At 37.3% G+C, this 18,865-nt stretch overlaps 1 protein-coding gene across 1 annotated transcript in view; it reads left to right on the forward strand.

Annotated features, from left to right (window-relative positions):
* The window catches only part of LOC143017835 (uncharacterized), a 97,598-nt gene that overhangs the window by 71,206 nt on the left and 7,527 nt on the right, over positions 1-18,865 (forward strand). The window contains exons 3-6 of the mRNA XM_076172775.1: positions 7,949-8,118; positions 11,351-11,416; positions 11,829-11,986; positions 13,439-13,559. Coding sequence (XP_076028890.1) covers positions 7,949-8,118; positions 11,351-11,416; positions 11,829-11,986; positions 13,439-13,559 — 515 coding nt within the window. The remainder of the gene's footprint in view (positions 1-7,948; positions 8,119-11,350; positions 11,417-11,828; positions 11,987-13,438; positions 13,560-18,865) is intronic.

Consider the following 18,865-nt stretch of genomic DNA (forward strand, 5'->3'; position numbering starts at 1 on the left):
TTGCTTTTAAGGTCTTTCTTCTGGCTAACATAAGTTGGTTTTATCGATCTGAGGAGGCATCACTGCATCGGATGAGTAAATTCCTCAGTCCATTAGGTAACACCAAAAAGGGGAGATCTTAAGACGTGCTTAAAGAAAGATGTTTGGAGGTTCTATTTCTGTAGATAAATTCAATATGTATATATATATATATATATATATATATATATATATATAAATATGTATGTATGTGTATGTATGTGTATGTATGTGTATGTATGTGTATGTATACGTATGTATACGTATGTATACGTATGTATACGTATGTATACGTATGTATACGTATGTATACGTATGTATACGTATGTATACGTATGTATACGTATGTATACGTATGTATACGTATGTATACGTATGTATACGTATGTATACGTATGTATACGTATGTATACGTATGTGTACGTATGTATACGTATGTATACGTATGTATATGTATGTATTTACCTAGTTGTATTTACCTAGTTGTATTTTGCGGGAAGGGGAGCTATGCTCGTGTTGTCCCGCCTTTGTATCTTGCAGTGTCTAGTTTGTTTTTAAACTCATGAATGGTTTTTGCGCATACTATTTCATTGTCCAGTTTGTTCCAAGTGTCCAAAACTCTATGAGGAAAACTGTTTTTCTTCAGTTCTCTTCTATAGCTATGTTTTTTTATTTTCTTTCCATGTCCTCTTGTGTTTCTTTTGTCCCAGTTAAGTAAGTTCTCACTATCGAGTACCTCTGTGCCTTTCATGATTCTGTAGATGGTCAATAGGTCACCTCTCTCTCTTCTTTGCTCCAGTGTCGGTAACTCCAGTTTAGCCAATCTCTCTTCGTATGATAGGTTTGCAAGTGCAGGTGCCATTTTTGTAGCTGCTCTTTGGATTCTTTCTATTTTCTTTATATTCTTTTTGGTACTGGGGGACCACAATGTCGCTGCATACTCTAATCTAGGCCTTATCAATGTAACCAATATTTTTTTCATCATGTCTTCGTCCAAGTATGTAAACGCCACTTTTATTGATCTTAGCAAATTGTAAGTCTCCCCGACAATTTTGTTAATCTGTATATCATAGGACAAGTCGTTCGTGATAATTACTCCCAAATCTTTTTCGGATCCTACTTTCTTTACTTCTTTGGTTCCAATTGTATATTTTCCTGATATTCTGTTTTTGCTTTTTCCAAACTCCATTATGCTACACTTCTTAGTATTAAAGTCCACTTCCCATTTCTGACTCCAGTTCCATACCCTATTTAGGTCTTCTTGCAGTGCTTCACAGTCCTCATCAGTTTCTATTTTCCTTAGCAGTTTGGCGTCATCGGCAAAGAAGCTCATGTAGCAGTTCACGTCCTCATCCATGTCATTCATATAGATAGCAAACATTATTGGTGCCAGCACAGATCCTTGCGGTACTCCACTGATCACCTCTTTCCAGTCTGAATATTTTTCTCTGAGCACTACTCTCATCTTTCTACCAGTCAGAAAGTCCTCTATCCATTTTAGTAGGTTTCCCTGTATTCCTCCTATGTGTTCCAGTTTTTTTAGTAGTTTTCTGTGTGGTACTTTGTCAAAGGCTTTTTGCAAGTCTAGGAATGCACAATCAGCCCATCCATTTCTTTCTTGCACTATGTCTATTAGTCTTGAGTAAAAGCATATTAAGTTTGTGGAGCATGATCTTCCTTGTCTGAATCCGAATTGTCTTGGGTTTAATATGTCATTGTCTTCCAGATGTTTTACCCATCTATTCTTGATTATTTTCTCACAAATTTTGGCAATGGTGCTTGTTAGTGATACTGGCCTATAGTTGGTGGGTTCTTCTTTGTTTCCTCCTTTGTGTATTGGTACAATGTTAGCGTTTTTCCAGTCCTCGGGTATCTTTCCTTCTTTGAGTGAGCTGTTTATTAAGATGTGTATTTTGTCTGTTAGTTCTTCTTTGCACTCCTTTAGAATCCAATTTGCAATACCGTCCGGGCCATGTGATTTTCTGACATCCAGCCTTGATAAATGTTCTGATATTTCCTTTAGTGATGCTGTAAACTCATTCATGAGGGGAGATTTCTTGTTTTTGTCTATGTCACAATTCGGTATTTTCTCTCTGGTGAAAACAGATTTAAAGTGATTGTTCATGACTTCGGCCATCTCTAAATCTTCTGTGTATTCTATGTTTCCTTGGCATAGTTTCACCAATTCCTGTTTGTTTTTAAGTTTACCATTCACATACCGATAGAATAGTTTGGGTTGCTCTTTGCATTTGTCTATAATATCCTTCTCATGGTTCCTTTTCTCCTCTCTTCTCACATTAACATACTCATTTCTATAGTTAACATAAATTTGCCATTTGCTTTGTTTTTTGTCTTTTCTCCACTTTTTCCAAGCTTTGTCCCTTCTGTCTTTTGCCTCACTGCATCTTTTGTTGAACCAACATTTAATGTACTCTCTCTCTCGCTTTTGTCTTGGTACATGCCTGTTTACCCCTTCATTGTAGTTTTCCATCAATATATTCCATTTCTCTTCCACTGCTGTTTCTTCCCTGTAAAATATTTCCCAGTTTGCATTCCGGAAGAATGTCTTTAGTTTTGTAAAGTCTGTTTTGTTGTACCTCAGTCTTCCTTTCCTATGCTTTTCGTTCCTCTCTATGTCTATTTCTTCCTTTAGTATAGTTTCGATGAGTACATGGTCACTCTTTCCAATTGGTGTCTCATACTGGACTTTATGCACTATTTCAGGCTCTGTTGTAAATATTAGATCTAGTTTCGATGGCTCTTCATTATTTCTGTACCTTGTGTTTTCATGGACCCATTGGGTCATTGTGTACTCCATGGTCATATCTAGCAGTACATTGCCCCACGAGTCATCTCCTCCTTGCACTGTCATGCTGTCCCAACAAATTTCTTTGCAATTGAAGTCCCCCATAACTACCAGATTACCCTTACCCATTAGTATCTCATTGAGTGATTTTCTTGTGTCATCTAGCATTTTTTTATGTTCAATTTCTTTCCAAGCGCTTGTTTTTGGAGGCACATAAGTCACCACAAACTTTCTACTTTTCATATTCTTGCCTTCGACTTTTATCATGATCAATTCAGCATTACCTTTGCCCTCTGCAATTTTTGTCACCTTTAGGTCTTTCTTGGCCAAGAACATGATTCCCCCTCCCTGTTTCTTGTCCCTGTTTTTTATCCAGTAGTTGTATAAACCTTGTCCGATAACAGTGGATGGTATTTCACCTCTTAGTTTAGTCTCTACAATTCCCATTATGTCTGGTTTTGCTTCTAACAGATAATCATTGAGTTCGTTCAGTCCCGAAATTAGTCCGTCAATGTTGGTATAGGCCACTTTTAATTTTCTTCCTTCTCCCTGGTTTCTTCTTCCCTTGTTTTGTTCGTTTTGAAGCGCCATTGTCTTAATCTCAAGTCTATTACTCTCCACTGGAATTCTTTGCATTCTGTCTCCGATCTTTTCAAGTTTTTTTCCTTTGCTTCTTCTCTTAGCGCCCTTTCTTTTTCTAATTCCTCAGTACTCATTTCTCTTTTTATCCATATCTTATTGTATTTTTCACTCTTTGCCAAGTTACCTACTTTTTCAAATATGTCTTCTACTACCACTTGTGACCTTAGTTTTATCTTTAGAGGTCGATTCCTATCCTTAGTATAGCGACCAATTCTGTAAGTCTCTTCTAAGTCTGTGCCTGAATCACTATCTCCCCCCTGAATTTCATTAAGGATTTCTACTGCTGTCTCTTTTTCTTCTTTTTCTCTCATGTACCTCGCCAATCCTTGTTTTTCTTTAAGCCCATAAACCACAATACATTTCTTCCTATCTACTGTGTCCCTGACCCAATTTGCTTTTTCGTTAATCACTTGAATGATTGTGTCTTTTGCATTATCTTGCATTTGCTGCTTGACTATTTCTTTGAAAGCAATTTCTTTATTTTCAATATTTTCTTTCCACTTTTTAATTTCCTGGATACTGTCCCCACCTAAGTTTTCTTCGATCTTTTGTGTCAATTCTTGGAATTTGTTGTTCACTTCTTGCTTTAGATTTTCGCTATTATTATCATTAGTTTTCTTCTTTTCATTTTCATTCTTCAGTTCATTTATGTCTCTTTTCATTTCTTTAATTTCGTTTGTAAGATCCAAGTTAGCTTTTTTCAGGTCAGAAATTTCGTGGTTAGTCTTAGATAAACAATCAATTAAACCAATGACCTCTTTTCTTAAGTCCATGATTTCATTTTCCCACCGAGTCCTATTTTTGCTCATCTCTCTCTCTATCTCTAATAATCTACTTAAGTTCTTTCTTTCGTACTTACCAAACGTATGTATATGTATACGTATGTATATGTATACGTATGTATATGTATACGTATGTATATGTATACGTATGTATATGTATACGTATGTATATGTATGTATGAGTGTATATGTATGTACACATATATGTATGTGTATATACGTATGTATATGTGTGTATGTAAGTATGTATATGTGTGTGTGTACGTATGTATATGTGTGTATGTACGTATGTATATGTATGTATGATTGTATATGTATGTACACATATATGTATGTATAAATATATATGTGTACGTATGTATACGTATATGTATATATACATATGTATACATACGTACGTATATGTATATGTGTATGTATGTATATGTGTATGTATGTATGTATATATTTAGGTATCATGTATGTATATATATATATATGTAGGTATCTATGTATATGTATATATAATATATGTATATATACGCGTGTATACGCATGTATATGCATGTATGCATGTATATATATAATATATATATATATATAATATATATATATATATATATATTATATATATATAAAGCTCCGCTGCTGGGAATCAAACCCTTGCATTGAGCAACTACTTATTACAATGCAAGGACAATACCTTTGTGCCACGAATTGTTGTTTAATAAGCAGTCGCACATGCAAGGCTTCAAGTCCCAGCGGCACAGCTTGTTAATCCATTTGTCGTAACTACGAAGTAGATGTATATATAGTATTCCCTCGTTATCAACGCGGGTTACGGTCTCCAACGTCCGTTGATGATAAAATCATCGATACCGATACGGTCGCGCACCGGTAACTATTTATAGCCTAGCGCGGGTCTCCCTAATCGAAACATGTTAAATAAATGTACTTTTTAGTATTAAAGTGTTTACAAAGTATGCTAAATGAATTTATAAATATGTAAAAGTATAAATAATAATGAGTGAAAAGATAGTAAACTTGTGATTCTATTAGTGAAGCGTTGATGAGTCGGTACAGTATTACAATATGTAATATGTACAATATGTACAGTATATTATCCTGATAGTGCAGTATACTATATCATTATTGTCCTCAATCCATGGTTGGCCAGCAAATGATGAATAGTGATAAATGATGATGAATAATGATAAATAATGATGAAAGATGGTGAATTGTGATGAATGGGGTTTATTCGTCGTCTCGGAAGCCTGACCAGTCGGATGGAAGCCATGCCGATAAAATGTCTCGGTAAAAAGAAGCTGAAAGACTGAAATAGAGGACGAGAGCAAGGTTACCGACGCTATTGCGATTTAACGTTCGCCCTTTGGCGTGGCACGGGGAAACCCCCAATGTTGACGCATCTAATGATGACCTGTGCATGGAGATCTATCTCACTGTTATTTTTTACGTTACCTATTTATGGAATAAATATATATATATGTTGAGACATTCTGACAGGTTGACGTAAGTGGAGTAGGAAACACAGGAATCTTAGTCTTGAGTTTATTCCTGACTAGTTTCGCAGGCATGCTTTTTCAAAGGAATGGGTTTACAAACGGGCTGTGGGCATTATATATATAATGCCCACAGCCCGTTTGTAAACCCATTCCTGACTAGTTTCGCAGGTATGCTTTTTCAAAGGAATGGGTTTACAAACGGGCTGTGGGCATTATATATACTGTATAATGCCCACAGCCTGTTTGTAAACCCATTCCTTTGAAAAAGTATACCTGCGAAACTAGTCAGGAATAAACTCAAGACTAAGACTCCTGTGTTTCCTACTCCACTTACGGCATACATACATACATACATTCATACATATATATATATATATATATATATATATATATATATATATATATATATATTCCGTATATAAAAGTTGCTGATATTCATAGAATCTTCATTACTTCAATTGCCACTGAAGAAGCACCAGGAGGTGCAAAAACGCGTTTTGGCTTTCGGCTATGCCTATTTATACATCATGGCATACGGCGATTTACTCGGACTCCTGCCTATGGAAGGCAAAGTCTCCTTACGAAAGAGAGAGAAAATTGACAAAAAGCTTTGCCACAACAAGCTTGCCATTTCATTTAATGAAATATATATATATATATATATATATATATAATGTGTGTGTGTGTGTAAGTGTAATACAATACGACTGTATGGTGTTGGAAATGGCTTGGGATTTGAGGGAAAGACATTGACAGTAAATTTTCCATTTCGTTTGACAACGTCGCATTACCTACATTGCTAAACGAAATGGAGATTTTAATGATAATGTGTTTCCATTAAATCCCAAGCCGTTCCTAACACCATACAGTCGTGTTATATGTATGTGTGTATATATAATATATATATATGTATATATGTATATGTATATATATATATGTATATATATATATGTATATATGCATATGTATATGTATATGTGTATATATGCATATGTATATGTATATGTATATATATGTATAAATGTATATGTATATATATGTATATGTATATATATATATGTATATTCCATAGACCATAGATTTTTCCGTCGATAATCGAAACCGTCGATAATAAAGCTGTCAATAACGAGGAAGTACTGTACAGTATATATATATATATATATATATATATATATATATATATATATATATATATATATATATATATATATATATATATATATATATATCTATAGACAAACCATAACATTTTATCCACTTTATTGTTTCCTGGTTTCCTAAGCCAAATTGACTTGGTTCACAATCCCGCATACCAGAATGGCCCATTTCATGTGCCATTACAGGCAGGAAATAACAACGCACGTGGAGTTCACGCTCTCGAAAGCATTCAGCTTAAAGAAAAAAATCCATAATTTTCTCAACACCAATCTAATGTGTATTGTTATGATAGTGAGAGACTGTTTTTTCACAGTAATTGCCAAGTTCATCAGCTTCGCCTGTTGGGACGTGCTGTGGAGTTTCTTGGTCTTGCTGCATTGCATCAGAGCTAGGCAGCGGGTCGGGGAGAAGGGCGGGTGTCAGGGATGGCCCATGATACATAAGGAGCTAAGATAAAACAAGAAACAAAGGGTGGAGGGTGGGTACATGCCTTGGCTGACAACTTCCCTTGTAAAGGAAAACCTTTTTGGTATATACATTAAATAGATGGATCAAGCTAAAAACCTTCTCTAGGTGCAAGTGCACCAAAATGCCAAGTTTCAGATGGTTGAAATATAGGTTGATGTGCTTGTTCACTTTACAGTGTATGTGTGGTGGAGTAAAGGAGGAGGAGGAGTGGATGCACATTTGGTGAGGTGACAGCTTTTACATATTTCCTTTCAAGGAGTGACATACGGTTGAGGCTGTCATTTTATTTGTTTTATTATTTATTTATTCTTTTATTTGGATATTTTTATTTTTTATTTAGTAATTTATTTATATATATTCTTATTGATCAAGCTATCACTCTGGGACCAAGTCAGAAACTTTCCAGGGGTATAATCATATACATGCCGACTTTCATGCAGCAAGCACTAAAACTGTCACTGTAGGATTGAGACATACAGATAGACAAACAAACTTCTATCTTTATATCAAAATTGATTCAAGAGTCGACTTTATTAATTTTCAACTTGCTACTTTGTCCTTACCTCCTTTAGGTGGCATCGGCTGAAGGGGAAACCTGAGAAAGACAAGAAGAAAGGAGAGAAGGAGAGAGGAGAACTTGAGGCCAAAATTGCCTTCACAGTCAAGTCAGGCTCCCTCTCGGACATTTCAAAGAAGGAGAAGGATAAGCTTAAAACGTCGTTGACATCCCTCAAGCATCTAGGTTTGAAGTCTATAGCTTTTTCGTGAATGTTCTATATAATATCTAGATTTCAGGTTTTTGCAAGTTTCAGCATTTTTTTTCCTATGTATTTTATAGAAAAGAATGCAAAAATTAATTGTTGTAAGATGATGCTGTATTGCAATTTATTTTTTTTTTTTTTTTTTTTTTTTTTCTGGTAAAGAGAATTCATTACATGTCATAAGATACCATTATGTGGCTGTTTTATTTATGGTAAAGAGAATGCAATACAGTAGCTTAAATAATGCTATTCTATGTAGCATTTTCTTTTTTTTTTTTTGGTTAGTAAAGGGAATGTATTGCTTAATGCATTATTTTTTACTTTGCAAGTTTTTATTTTATTCTATATATGTATTTTTGTAAAGTAATTGTAATATTGCTTTTATGTTAAGATATGTTTAGCATTGAGCCTCCTACTGATGCATCAGGACCTCAACGTATATTTTGTAGCAAAGTGGTACATTCAATTCAAGACTTAATGTATGCTAAACCCTTTAGGATCCAGGGTCCTTGTGGCTGAATAATATCATCTGGCTTCACCTTTTCTAGAATCTGTAACATGTCTCTAAACTTTAGAGTTAAACCCTTCACTGATGTGATTTTTGAATTCTGGTACAGCAACCTGGAATTTGCCACAACAGACTATAGAGTACATTGCCGTGTTAGAATTGCGGAAAATGTGATCTAGATCTTGTTTTGTTTAATGCCAGACAGCTTTATTCAGTTTTGGAAGAGTCAGGATCCAAAGGATTTGACTTCAAGTTAGTAATGTATTCTATAGAGTTTTGTTCAGAGCTCAGATGATTTTATTTGGCTACAGTGCAGACTTGTGCCAAGATGGAGGTTGCAATTGATTTAGGACTCCATTCACCAGAGGCCATCCTCACCTGAATGAACTAATTCACCTTTGGTTATAAAAATCTATAGAGTATGTTACTCTGATGTAGGAATTATAACACTGTTGGAGTTTGGATCTGAAACTTTTTCACAATTATCGACCCTATTTCCTTATGGCATGAGGTTGTTAATTGCTGCTGTTTCAAGCTCCAAGTTTCTATTCAACACAGTAATGTATTATGTGGATTTTGTTGTGAGTGAGGACAGGTTATTGTATGCAACTGAGGGGGAGGACTCTGGCTTGAAGGTGGTCTTGATCAGTTGAGACAACCTTCAAGCTGAAGATGCTCTCTCTCCGATGCATAAAACCACTGGTTCTTGGCCAGAATGAAATCAGTAAGGTTCATCACTGGGTTGAAGATGAGAAAGATAGGCCATAGCTGTGTATCATGTTTATATGGACTGTGTGCATCTTTGCATGGTCGTTTTTGAATTATTTCATTGCTTTTTTCATAGCAGTTGGGTTATTGCTTTTTTGCGATGCAGGGGGGGTTTGTTGCATGGGGCCCACAGAGAATGATTGCCAAATCTCGTTAGTGCATTTCTGCTGCTTGGGGCTACCATTCCAGCTGAATAGAATTGCCTGACATTAGCCAGGCGAAAATCTATGAATTGTGTCCTGAATGGGCTGTTGGAATTGCTTTTTAGCCTTCCAAATGTGATGATTCCCCTGGCAGAGTAGCCATTAAGTCAGAATATATGAAGTGTATCAGTTTGATCAGTGTAGTTGGTAAAGCATATAGGAGGATGTTAATTGAGAGAAGTAATTGAGTAATTGAGGAAGAGTAGTGTAGGTTTAGGAAAAAAGAGGGTGTGTAGATCAAATTATCATAGCAAGCCAGATGTGAGAGAAGTTTTGGTAAGAGGCAAGGATGCCTTTTTGGGCTTTTGTGAATTTGGAGAAGGCATATGACAGGGTTGACAGAAAGGCATTATGCTGAGAATATATAGAATGGGGTGAAGTATGTTGAAGGATGTTAAAACTTTTTAAACGAGTAGTAGAGATTGTGTAAGGATAGGGAATGGAGAGAGTGAATTGTTTTATGTGATGATGGACTGTACTAGGGTTGTTGTCACCATGTAATCATACAATGTGTATATTGATGGGATGGTGCAGTAGGTGAACATAAGGTACTGGATAGGTGTTTGGAGCTGGTAAGTAGGAGGCGAGATAGTTGTTTGTGAATGATGCTATGATTTTGGCAGAGTTGGAAGATAGACTGCTGCAGTTAGTGAGGGCAGTTTGGGAGGGTGTGTGAGAGAAGAATCCTGAAAGTAGATGTGGGCAACAGTGTGGTGAAGGGATGTACAAGAGGTGAGGGTGACATGGCATTGGAGAAAGACTCACAAGTAGTGTGGAAAGTAGAAACAAAGGGAGGAATTATGAAAGGAATATCAAGAATGAAGTGAATGGGGGAATTGGAAACAAGAAGAATGTCTGTTAAGGAAGGAAGGAATAGGGCAAAATGTAGGTGTGAATGTAGTGTGGTTGTAAATGGATAAAGAAATGATGTGGCCTTAAAGGTATATCTTATCTGCTTTGTATATTTCTTAGGTGGATAAGGGGTGGAGGTTTCCATGTTATGAAGTGGTGGGGATAAACTAGTTTCATCTGTCAGGTCTTACTGTAAAGGTGCTGTGTCTTGATGCATTGCCTCTGACCTGATCAATGGGTGGGGGGAATGAGATAACCTTTCATCCATGGAGAGCTAGGATGGGAGCAACAATAAATGGGTGTTGGATGGATGCAGTATGTATATAAGATTGATGTGTGCTTTTGACTTAGCTACCACTTTACTAAGGGGAAAGGGCCTTTTGGTGTATGTATATGTGTATAGTTAAAACCATAACATGAATCAAAACTTCTGAATGTGACTGTACTTCAGTGCGCTTAATGTGTACCACTTTAAGACTTGTAAAAAGCTCCATAGCATGTAGATAACCTGTATTAGATCAGTATGTACAATATGTAGGCCAGTTATGTTTATTGAATTGTGGGTTAACCTCTTCTCCACAATGATGTCCCTGGATGGAATGAATATCAGGTGTTAGCCAGAATAGAATTTGTAATGGGCATCACTGTACCAGAAGGTGTTGAGACAGTGTTAACACCCTCACTGCAGTGATGTCCATCAAGTAAACAGAATCTAGACCATCAAGCACAAAATCTGTAAAATGCATCATTGTGCTGAAGTGGTTAATTACCTGATGTTGTTAATGCACGAAATTGATCTTGATTTGCACCTCTTCCTGAGAAGCTAGTTGAAGCCCAGAGATGGACTTGCTTTTGACATAATGTGTACCCCATTGCATGCAGGAGGAAGCCTTATGAGTCTTGGAACCAAAGAAAAACAAGGGCTCAAGAAGTTTGCCAAATCAGTCAGTAAGTGATAATGATGACATGTGAAATGCATGTGGAATGATAAATGGAATACATTTTTTTCTTTTTTCTCTCTCTATCTAAAGCTCATGAATTTAAGTTTTCTGAATGTTCCAAATTTGTCAACTTAGGTTTTGGTAAATCATGTTCAGTTGTGTAATGAATGTGCTAATGGTATGCATGTTCAGTGCATATTCTTACTGTGCATGCAATATGCAAGTGAAGAAAGTTTGTGCTTTGTGGAATTGTTAAAGTCAGTTATTTTATGCTATATTCAATCACAGAATCAAATTACAACTGTCAGATAATAATTGTATGTATTTTTCCCTATCTGTTAAGTTATTTGGATCTGACCTTTGGATAATATAGTTCCACAGTTGATGTGCACATAAGGACACATTATTTAATGTTGCAGGTCACAAAATTGACAAGGTCGCCAAGAAGCCTCGGTTCAAAGGACGCAAGAGCAGCCAGGACTCCCAAGGCTTTCCCCAGGAACACCTCCCTTCCAGACAACACTATGGGGATGCTGACCCAGGAGTCATCTCTGACAGTGATGATGAGAAATTTGGGGTTAGTCTTTCTAGATTGTATTGAATTGTTCCTTTACTAGACAGAATGCAAGATAGAAGGTGAAGGAGGCCAAGAGAAGAGCAGAGATGCAGTAGATGTTTTATGGAAATTTTTTAAAAGAATAAGAAAAGATATTTTGGAAGGAAGTGAAAAGTGAAGGGAGGTGTGTCAGGTAGAGAAAACAATGTGCAAATGGACAGATGCTAATGAATGTGAAACCAGTAAGGGGAAAATGTAGCTGTTGAGTGTAGAGGAGGATAGGGAGGGTTTGATTGTGGCCGAGGGAGATGCCAGGAAAATGATGGGAGAATAGAATGATAGGGCTGTACAAAAGGAGGAGACATGAAATGTTGAAAGATGTGAAAAGTCAAGTGTCTAATAAAGGGAGTAGTAGTTATAGAGTAATGGCTGGTGAAATAATTTGATTTGTGCCTAAGAGAAGGAAGTGTACTTGTGGACTGGAAGATTGAATGTATAGTTTTACTATAAAAGGAAAAGGGAACAAGTGATAATGATTGTTGCCTTGAGTTTCACAATGTGGAAAACCTGCATCCTCACAGCAGGTGGCAATGGTCCTCAGGCACTCAGGCCCTCACACAGTGATCTCTAGGAAGAAACTTTGAACTTGTTTGTGTTATATCAGTGTGGGGCTGTTTCTTTATCACTGGCTGAAAGTAGTGGGAGGGAAGAAGTCACTGGTTGTCAGCTTTCCATGCATGAAAAGGTGTAAGAAATACAGTTGAAGTTGATAAAAGAAAGATCTTGGGCCCAGTCCAGAGACTTGAGGGTCAGCCCCTGATGAAAGTGAGGTGGTTGACAGGTTTTGACAATGGGCAGCTCGACTGTCAGTCTTGCAGGATCATCATATGCAGGTACCTGTCATTGGTCCATGGATGATCAAAGAATTCTGGGGTGATTGGCACATGGAAAGAGTGATTGAAGAAAGACATACAAAAAGACTGGAGTAAATTTTAGGGCCATCAGATGCAAGCAAAATGTTTGTTGATCAAGAAAGGAAGAGGGCAAGAGATAGGTGTGAGTGGAGAGTGGTTGTGAAGGGATGAAGAAATGACCTAGTCCAAAGGGATTTCTTCTTGTCTGCTCTATCTTCTCTTGAGTGGATGAGAAGGATAAGAGTTGCCATGTAATGAAGCAGTGGGGGTAAACCAGTTTAGGCTGCTGGACCCTGCTGTGGAGGTGCCATGTCTTTCTGCGTTGCTTCTGACCCAGGCAGTGAGTAGGGGACAGGGGTAGCCCTTCATTTATGAGTAGCTATGATGAGAGGGGCAACAAATGGATATTTGGATGGATGTAGAATGGTTATTCTGTGTTGGTATACATTGACTTGGCCACTGTCCTTATTAGGAGGAAAGGGCCTATTGGTATATAGATAGTAATTCTATTGCATGGCATGATGATAAAACAGTTGCTTTCTTAATTGTAATTTTGCAGTTTGATGAGGAGGTACAAGTGGCAACTGGCTCAAGCAGTCCATACAGCACAGTGTCTCGTGGATCGTCGTATATACATGAGGAAGAACCTGAACAAGGTAACAATGGATTTGATTTAAAAAGGGGGTATTTCTTGAGATGTGTTCAGACTGTAACTGTATTTTCCTCTGAAGTATGTTGATGTAATAAGTTAGTTTTATCTGTTAACATTTTTGAGCAAATAGTTCATCACACAAGTACTGAAAGAACATGCTTTGCTAATGCATATCATTAGAGTGAATATTATGTTTGTACTGTAGTTATCAAGTTTGTCTAAACTGGTATGATAGTGAATATTTTGTATTTTGATATTTCCTTCATCTATTAGAAAATCTTTAGACATTTATCAAGTAGAATATTATTATTATTATTAATGTTGGTTGTGATACAGTTGCCTAAAGGAAGTGTTCCAGTGTACTCGAGGTTGCATAAATAGATCCATAATACAAGGGAAAAGGAAACGGAGATGAATAGAGTATTTTTAGTAGGATCAGTCTGATAATTTTAGTTGGTAAGGTCTCTAGGAAGGTATTAATTGAGGATTAGGAATGGAGCAGAGGGAGTAATTGGGGAGGAGAAGTAGTATGGTTTTAGGCAAGGAAAATGACACATAGATAAAATTGTCATAGAGTATGCAAGAGTTTTTTTGCAAAGGCTTAGGATGTCTTTTGGGTTTTCATGGATTCAGAGAAGTTGTATAACAGGATGGATAGAGAGACATTATGGACTGTGTTAAGGATGTATGGTATGAGCAGAAATCTGTTGAAGGCATTCAGAAGTTTTTATGTAAATAGTAGAGCTTTTGTAGTAGGAATTGGAGAGAATGAGTAGTTTGTTCAGTGTATATGGATTGGGTGGTGTAGGAAGTAAATAGGAAGCTGCTGGGCAAGGGACTGGAGTTTATGAATGAAAGTATAGATAAGTAGGAGGCGAGCCAGTCGTTGTTTATAGATGACACTGCTTAGACGTGGAGAGATACGAAAATGGGTCACAACGAGCATAGCTCCCGTCCTGTAAAATGCAACTAGGTAAAACTAGGTAAATAGGTGAATCAAAGGTTAGACTGAAGCATTTAGTGGTGGAGCTTGGGAAGTTTATGTGAGAGGAGAAAGCTGAAAGGAAATGTTGGGAGAAATAAGGTGATGGGATGGAGGAGGGGTGATGGTTGTGGGTTGGAAGCAAGTTTAAAGATTGAAATTGTAAATAAAGGGAAGCAAATAAATGTCTGTAAGGAATTAGATAATGTCCTGGAAAAATAGGTATTTGGAGATGAACACAAACAAGACTGTACAATGGAGTGATTGTGCTCATGACACTGTATGGAGTACAGACTTGGACTTTGAAGGAGGCAGAAAGGAAGAGCCTAAATATGTTTCAGATGAAGTGTTTAAGAGATATGTTGGGGGTTTCAAGGATAGATAAAGTGAGGAATATGGAGATGAGGAGAGCAAAGGTAGAGAGCTGACAGATGATGTTGATCATGAATGCTGAAATGGTTTGGTTGTATAGAGAAAATGAGTGAAGAAAGACTTGCAAAAAGATGGGAAGGTAAAAGTGAATAGAGGGAACTTGAGGGGAAGATAAAGAATGAGGTGAATAGATAGGATGAAGAGGACATTGGATTGGAGAGGAATATCTGTTCCCCAAGGAAGAAAGAGGATAAAGGATATGAGTAGATAGAGAATGCCTCTAAATGATTGAGGAAATAGCAAAGCCTGAAGGGATTTTTTTCTTATTTGATCTGTATATTTCTTGAGTGGAAAAATGGGTGCATGTTGACAATGTAATGAAGCAGTGGGAGTAAACTAGCTCTGTATGTTGGACTCTGCCGTAGAGGTACTCTATCATGCTGCATTGCCTCTGACCTGAGCACTGTGGTTGGGGACATGGGTGGCCCTTCATCCACAAGGAACTAAGATAGGAGGGACAACAGTTCTCTGTTTAGATGGGTATGTGTTGGATGTATACTTTGACATGGCCACTCCCTTACAAAGGGAAAAAGGCTTTGGTGTATGTATGCATGGCAAGCAGTTTAATTCAGGTGTGATATTGTCTCCTTATTAGAGAATTAAAACCTGTAACAATATGGCTGAGGAATTGAAGGAAAAACCGAGAACAATCTTGCTCTTTATTGGGAGCGCTCGGTAGACAATCGTAAAAAAACAAGATTGACATCATAGTATCAGTACTTGAAACAAAAACAAAAGACGTCTATAAAGGATCTAGATATATGAATAATACTAACAGATGTTATAGAGCATTTAAACATATTATAGAGTATCAAACATATGAGAATCGAATGGTATGTAGGCAACCTACGGTATAAGTATATAATTCTTATACACTAATATAAAACCTACTTTAAAATAGAAATAAAGCAATAATACAATAAATATCAATTTACCACAAAACCCTTAATACTTAGATCTAACAATGCAATATAATGAAATTTTGTTGTAGTGAGCCCCTGCTGTAGATAACCGGCTAAGCTTGGAAAAGGTTTGTAAGTATGTGTAGGATGAATTACTATGAAGTAGTTGCACCATACCTTGAAATATGTCCTCAGCAATGATTGCAGTTTGTGGTCCACCCAAGACAGAGAGTGAAGAATAAGGGAGAGGGTAGCCACCATTTTCTCCATAGTTCCTGTGTCACTCTGTTTGAATGGCTGATCACAAGAACTTAGGATTCGCACATTAATGCTAAATGGATTAAAGAGGCATTTTCTTACTTCGTTTAGTGGCATTACTTAGGAGTAATGTCAGGATCTAAGGCCATGAGAAGATGAACACAGCTTAAGTTAATTATGAGGTGTAAATCAGTGTAAATTCATCAATATAGCTGCTGTGCAACTGTTCCATGACTGACAGGAGAATGCTAATTCTCTTGTGATTAGATATCTAAAGGGGGCTGGCTCATGTTCTTACAAGTTGGGTTGTTTGAGTTGTGGCACTGTTAAGCATGGAGGTGCATAGGAAGCGTTACAGTATTGCAGCATGTAAGTTTTCATGGCTGGAGTTCCTTGAATTGGAAATTGTTGCCATTTATATTGATTTCTTTGTATACTGAGTGTACATTAAACATTTATGTGTACAAGTGAAAGCTGGGTCTCCAAAAATGTCAGGAGAGAGGATACAACAGAAAATTGAACAATATTTTATCTGTTCATGAGACTATACACATTAGATGTAGAAGAAAAATGAAAATAGAATTGAAAGTAAATATCTTTGTGGAGGAAAAAAAAGAACCATGGATAAAAAGGGATAAGGTTGAATTTGAATAAAAAACTTAAATGGAAGAGGTAAGGATGGTTAAGTGTCTAGGAGTGGATGTGGCAGTGTGAGATAACCTGAAATGGCATAATGTCAGTGTTGTTGAAGTTGTTGTTGTTGTTGTTGTCGTTCCCTAGACTGTCTGTCCGAGCAGTCCCGTCTCCCCAAGGAAGGCCACAGCCGAAACTGGGTTTTCCCACAAATCCTTTATAGAGTGTATGTTGTGTTGTTTGCGTGCATGATTGTGTATAATAGAAGTAGTTACTTGCGGTTTGGTTGGTGCCCTTATAAAACACTAGGACTTGCTTTTGATACACATATGGCACTGAACTTTGCCCCCCCCCACCCTCACCCACATACACATAAAAAAAAAAGAAAAAAAAAAAAAAAAGATAAATAAAGAAATAAATAAATAAAATCATCACAAGGAGACCTATAGAAAGGCATGGAGACCATTACCAACCTCTGTGGGGCTGCAGGTTTCCAGTCAGTGAAACTTAAGTTAACTTTATCATTGTTAAGGAATTGGTCAATCAATCCAGTGCCACTGGTCTCTTTTGCAGAAGACCTTCAGCCTCCAGCTGAGGAACCAGGATGTAGATTAGTAGTTGAACATGATACATGAAGTGCCTGAATACCATGATGAGCTTTTTCTTCTGTTATCCAATCCAATTAATGTGGTTTAAACTAGTCTGAGCACAGTGACAGTCATGCTTGCCATCTTTGTATTTACCAATTATGCTCAGAACAGTTTCAAACACATGATTTGGACAACAGAAGAAAATACTCATCATGATATGGTGGCACTTCATTCATACCATGTTCAATTATTCATCTACAACATAGTTCCTTACAGTGATGATGATAGTTGAAATCTCAAGTTTCTGTCTGGAAATTTGCAGACTCGCAGTGGTTTTTAATGGTCTCTGGACCCTCCCATAGATCTCCCCAGAAATGTTGGAGGGTCAACTGTACTGTATTAGTGTGACATGTCCCTATGTCACTGGTTTGCAGTAGTAGGAAGAGTGAATGAGTTGAATTGTTAGTTCTCCTTGGAGGAAATGCATTCAAATGTGACTGAAAGAGATCTTGAGGTCAGTCCAGAGACTAAATGTCAGCCCCCTCAGGGCTATATCTCAAGACAAAGATGAGGATATTGTTGGTTTTTTTAAACAAGTGGCAGGGAAATGATCCTACATATATACATATACCAAAGGCTTTTTCCCCCTTACAAGGGAGGTAGCCAAAAAACAAAGGCATAAAAACCATTCCCACCCATTCCATCCCTAATACACTCCACTCCCCTCCACCCTCTACCCTCCCTCTTATCTTGGCACCTCCTGGATAATGGGTCATCCCTGCATCTTGTCCACTGCCCTGGGTCAGAAGCAGTGTTGCAAGACGCAGCACATCCACAACAAGGCCGCTTCATTAAATTGGCGACCCCCCTCTCAGTCCCCTCATGCAGAAAGGGAGAAGATGGGGAGAAATCCCTTCGGGCTGACATAAATCTCACAGGACCACCACTTACTCGTACTAGTCATTGGTCTCCTTCATGATGAAGAACACAAATAAACAATACTAAAAATTGTACAGAACAATAACCAGAACAGGCTGTGCTAAAACAATTCAGTAGTTTACACAGGAAAAAATAGTATTATGTAATGATAGGAATAATTTTCTATAAGAATCTTTTAACCCTCACATCTATAACATCACAGAACTCAATCACATCCTGAAATTTAAGATTCTTTATTACAGTATACATTACAAATATTTGTAAATGCATATACCAAGGGCTTTTTCCCCCATACAAGGGAGGTAGCCAAAATCAAAGGCATAAATCCTCTCCCACCCATTTCATCCCTACATACTCCACTCCCATTCACCACCCCTCCCTCCCTCTTTTCTTGGCTCCTCCTGGATGATGGGTCATCCCTGCATCTGGCCCACTGCCCTGGGTCAGAAGCAATGCAGCAAAACACAGCAAATCCACAGGAAGGCCACTTCATTTAATCGGTGACCCCCCTCTGTTCCCTCTTAGAAAAAAGAGAAGACAGGGAGAAATCCCTTCAGGCTGCATCAAAATATCATTCACATGTACTCCTTCACCCCCA

Source organism: Oratosquilla oratoria, chromosome 3, assembly GCF_046742065.1.
Source record: "Oratosquilla oratoria isolate Oo_2021 chromosome 3, ASM4674206v1, whole genome shotgun sequence".
Lineage (NCBI taxonomy): Eukaryota > Metazoa > Arthropoda > Malacostraca > Stomatopoda > Squillidae > Oratosquilla > Oratosquilla oratoria.